The sequence below is a fragment of the Triticum aestivum genome, chromosome 3D (assembly GCF_018294505.1).
Source record: "Triticum aestivum cultivar Chinese Spring chromosome 3D, IWGSC CS RefSeq v2.1, whole genome shotgun sequence".
Lineage (NCBI taxonomy): Eukaryota > Viridiplantae > Streptophyta > Magnoliopsida > Poales > Poaceae > Triticum > Triticum aestivum.
The window spans coordinates 584,413,092-584,418,355 of NC_057802.1; the positions used below are offsets into that span (position 1 = coordinate 584,413,092).

At 40.4% G+C, this 5,264-nt stretch overlaps 1 protein-coding gene across 1 annotated transcript; it reads left to right on the top strand.

Annotated features, from left to right (window-relative positions):
* Positions 1-4,099: 4,099 nt before the first annotated feature.
* Positions 4,100-5,055, top strand: LOC123075635 (probable glutathione S-transferase). The gene has a single exon (XM_044498191.1). The coding sequence runs from the start codon at positions 4,272-4,274 to the stop codon at positions 4,923-4,925; it is 654 nt and encodes a 217-aa protein (XP_044354126.1). The 5' UTR covers positions 4,100-4,271; the 3' UTR covers positions 4,926-5,055.
* Positions 5,056-5,264: the final 209 nt, after the last annotated feature.

Consider the following 5,264-nt stretch of genomic DNA (forward strand, 5'->3'; position numbering starts at 1 on the left):
TGTGTTACGACCTACATGACGGGTTTGTAGATGTGGTTTTTAAGAAGTAAGACGGTGACTTCAAAAAGGAAATGCACTAGTTTGTTGCCTTGTATGTAGATTAGATTGAATATATGGGCTGAGGTGCTAGGAAAACCTTGTCATGTAAAATGAAAATGTGTGTTGTGTTGTTACTAAGAAGCTTAATGAGCTACCCATGAAGCTCGTTAGCTCGTTCGTTAAGCTCCTTAAGCTTAACAAGCAGAAATCGATGATTGGCTCTGTTCATTAAGAAGCGAGCCATGAGCTTAACGAGCTGAACTATCAAGTGCTCAGTAAGCTCACGAGCTACGAGCTTTTTGTCCAGCCCTAGTTGGGAGTAGTGACGAAGTTTTCTTGATGACATAAAAATGGCATAGGCTATTTTCTGATAGTGAGGGTACCGTGTCTTGCACGGAGTGAGGACTTCGAAGACATAGTAAACGGACCTTTGAACCTGAAACTTATGGGCCTCCATGTCTCGTTCGACCAGGAGAACCGCACTAACTACCCGATTGGTGGCCAAGATGTATAATAACATCGGCTCACCTGTGCCAGGTACCGCTAAAATGGGGTTTGTGGCAAGGAGGGTTTTAATATCTTCCAGGGCGGCCGCTGCCTCGCTGGTCCTCTTAAAGGGCTTTGTTTGTTTCAGCAGTCTGTAAAGGGGTAGTGCTTTTCCCCCAAGAAGACAAAGGGAGTAGGTGGGTAATTTGTTCCCAACTCTATTGTTAATAAATATTTCAAAGATAGTTGGCAGATCATTTAAATAGATGGCCAGATGCTTTTGATTTATGTGGAAATTTCTAGCTCTTTTTCCTATTTTTGAATGGTATTATGCTTTTAGTATATAATTGACAACTCTTTTATTTACTTGAATATATACAAACATGCCTTCTAAGTACCCCCTTCAACTTTATAGCTCTCGAACATAGTATTTAAGAAAATATAAAGAGACACTAACACTAATATATATTTGCAATGCATATAAGGTGTACGAATAATCTATGGAAGCTTGTGATTTTGTCCTTTTCCTTTTTTGCCTGACCTATAATAATTTGGTCAGACTAAAAAAGGTGCAATCTCTAGAAAAAGAATATAACCAAACTCCTTGAAATAAAACCTTAAAATTAAAAGAAATATCAATTATCACAACTCATGTTAATTATAAAATTAAATTAGTGTATGTTAGTATTTAGCTACATCATTGTGTAGTATGTAAGTATAATAAAAATTTACACCTATTAAGACCACATTTTGAAATATAAATTTTAATTATAAAGAAGTAAAAAAGTTCAATATAAATAAGTGAGACACATAATTAAAGGAAACTAAGACACTATGAAATTAAGAGATTAAAAAATATACTGAAATAAGAAGACTAGCAACATCAGTGGGACAAGGTTGACATATTGACATCCAAAATGAGTAAAAAAAATAATGAGTGACCAATTAGTACTAACACAATAAATATTAAATACAATGTAGTAACAATTAAATTGTCTAGAAGCATATATTTTTATTGGCGCTAATTGTGAAGCTAGACAAATTTATTTATCTGTATGGAGAAATGAATCGGCTGTATTTAACAATAATTGTTTCCAGAAAATCTTCAAATGAGGCCGATGAGGAAAATAGATGTCCGAGAGGAATAAAGAGATGTCCAGAAGACATGGATGGATAGAGAATTCACTATACTTTGCAAGGTGTACCAGATAAGGTGTGATTCATAGAAGGCGAGTGTGATTAAACATGAAGCTTTGAAGGCTGATTGCGTAAAATGTTTGCCCAACTGGAGGGCCATCCTTATATTTAACGTGGTTTATATTTTCTATTTAATAGTCATAAAATAAAATAAAATAAATTAATTACTAAAATTATAACAAAACTCTACATAATGAAGTTGTCATTGTTGAGTAGGTTTTCCATACCAACCAACGATTTGCTGGAATTGAGTTATCATAGCAGGCTACTAGCTAAGCTTAAACTCGAGATTGAACTATAGATCTCCATGTTGTATAGCATTGTAACTTAGGCTATCAAACCTTAGGTTAGTCAACATGATATCAAGAGTTTCTAACCAAATGGTGTTATGTCGTTATAGTATGTATCTCGCACCTCGCGTTTCACGAGTCAGGAGGAAGTTTAGTGTCACAAGACAGATAGGGGTTCGGAGGCAGCTTTTGCGGCAACCGTAGTGCCACATTGATATGTCTTCAACGTATCTATAATTTTTTATTATTTCATAGTATTATATTAACAATCTTGGATACTTTATATGTATTTTTAGGTTATTTTATATCTTTTTGGGAACTAACCTATTAACCCAGTGCCTAGTGCGAGTTGCTATTTTCTGCTTTTTTTTGGTTTTCATGACAGTTAGTACCAAACGGAGTCTAAACGCTATGAATTTTTTTAGTATTTTTTTGGACATAAGAGACCCTAGAAGCTTCAGGAGTAGATCAGACGTGAAGCGAGGACATAACAAGGTAACAGGGCGTGCCTTGTTGCCTTGTGGGCCCACGTGGCTCCGTCTAACCTAATTCCACTTCTATAAATTCTCAAATATTGGGAAAACCCCAGAGAGCCACCCGAAACACTCTTTCCGCCGCCGCAAGCTTCTGTTCTTCTGTGATACCATCTGGAGGCCCTTTCCGGTACTCTGCCGGAGGGAGAATCGATCACGGAGGGCTTCTACATCATCCTTGCTGCCTTTCGATGGTGCGTGGGTAGTTCACTACAGACCTATGGGTCCATAGCTAGTAGCTCGATGGCTTCTTCTCTCTCTTTGATCTTCAATACAATGTTCTCCTAGATCTTCTTGGAGTTCTATCCGATGTAATCTTCTTTTGAGGTGTGTTTGTTGGGATTAGATAATTGTGGATGATTAGATTTTTTATTGAAAGTAATTGAGTCTTTTTTAAACTTTCTTATGCATGATTATGATACATTTGTATTTCTCTCCGCTCTATCCGTTTGGTTTTGCCAAATAGATTGATTTATCTTCAATGGGAGAGGTGCTTTGTAATGGATTCAATCTTGCGGTGTCCTCACCCATTGATAGTAGGGGTAGCGAGGTACGTATCGTGTTGTTGCCATTAAGGATAAAACTACAGGGTTTATTCATATTGATTGGTTTTGCTTTGTCTACATCATGTCATCTTCCTTAAAGTTTTACTCTGTTTGTCATGAACTTAATACCATAGATGCATGCTGGATAGTGCTCGATTGATGGAGTAATAGTAGTAGATGCAGACAAGAGTCAGTCTACTTGTCACGGACATAGTTTCCCCCCTTTTCTTCGTTCTTCTTTTCTTTTTTTCTTTTTTTTGGAGCTGTTTTGTTCGGTTTTCCTTCATCTTTTTCTTTTCTTCTTCCTTTTCCATGTTGTGTTCTTTTTCATTTGCTAAATCCCTAAACTTTTTTCAAATACTTGAACTTCTATTCAAAATCAATGAATATTTTTTTTCAAATTCGTGACCTTTTTTCAAAGTGTATGAACTTTTTTCAAAATCAATGAACTATTTTCAAAATGTTTTTTTTTCAAAATCGATGAACTTTTTTCAAAATTGATGATTTTTTTGAAAAAAATCTGAAACTTTGTGCGAATAATCATCAACAAATTTTATAGAGGCTTGCAAATTTTTGTGGTCAAATGACATTCAAGGAGGTCTATACAAAAAAGACAAAATTACTCCAAATTACTCAAAATGTACGTGCTCTGTTTGACCAAAATTTGTAATTTTGTTTCTTTCATACAGTTATCCTCGGAAGTCATTTGACCATCAAACTTAACAAGCCTCTCTAACATTTGTTGATGATCATTTTCACAAAGTTTCTGGTTTTTTCAAAATGTTTTAGTATGTTTTCTTTTCTGGGTGCATCGTGGGTGCACCGAGATGTGGTTCAGTCACTACTTTTCCAAGATAAGGTATTTGATATAAGATAAAATCGTTGCGTCACACTAGATCGCTAGACAAGGAGTTTGATATAAGATGGCCAATTGTGACCAATTTAAAAGGGATGCGTACATGTCCATTACCATCAGAGAAGCTACAATTGCTCACCGGTCAACCGCATCTTATCCATCGCACGACAAATCCGACATGTGCCCCACTCTCACTCACTCAGTCAGTTAACTCAATTTGACCACCTCCTCCTAAAAAGATTCCCGTAGGAAGGATTTCTAATCCTGATTCATCCCCGCCGCGAGTTCGATCTGGGCAGAAACAATAGAGGTCTGAGGCGTAAAGATGAGCTCCGGCGAGCCGGTGAAGCTGCTGGGCTCGTTCGGGAGCCCGTTCACGAAGCAGGCCGAGGCGGCGCTCCGGCTGAAGGGGGACGTCGAGGAGGACGAGTTCATCGAGGAGGACGTCGGCAACAAGACAGCCCTGCTGCTCGCCAGCAACCCGGTCCACAAGAAGGTGCCGCTTCTCCTCCACGGCGGCCGCGCCGTCGCCGAGTCGCTCGTCATCGTCGAGTACGTCGACCAGGCCTTCCCCGAGCCGCCGCTAGTCCCCGCAGACCCGCTCGCCAGCGCCGAGGCCCGGTTCTGGGCGCAAGCGGAGGAGACAAGGGCGAACCTGGCGCTGCTGGAGGCGCGGCTGCAGGGGTGGCGGTTCTTCGGGGGAGAAGCGGTCGGGTACCTCGACCTCGCCACCAGCGCACTCGCGGCCTGGCTGCCCGTGCTGGAGGAGCTCGCCGGAGTCGGAGCGGAGGGCACGCTGATGGGCGAGGAGGAGTTCCCGGCCCTGTGCCAGTCTGCCCAGTGGCGGAGCGAGTACACTTCCGACGAGGCCGTGCGGGCGTGCCTACCGAGCCGGAGCAGCTCGTCGCCTACTATGCCGCCAAGAAGGACGGCTTCGTCGTCAGAGGCAAGTCGCTGCAGAAGCAATGAGTCGAGCTGATCCTCCTACGGACCATGATGCCATTGTGAGTCGAATAATCTCCTAGCTGATGAATTGGTGTGTTCTCTATTGAGATTTCAGACTTCATAAGAGGACAGAAGTAACGATCAATATATGATGAGTTGCAATATTGTTTCAGACTTCAGGACCAACGTACCAATCATACATTGAGTGCTAGTTGAGGATAAACATAGGATCTTATTATTATTATTATTATTATTATTATTATTATTATTATTATTATTATTATTTACGTGATATAAACATAGGATCTGAAACAGGCTACTAAGGGCATCTCCGACGCGGACCCTCGAACCTCCCACAACTGTTCGGACCGCA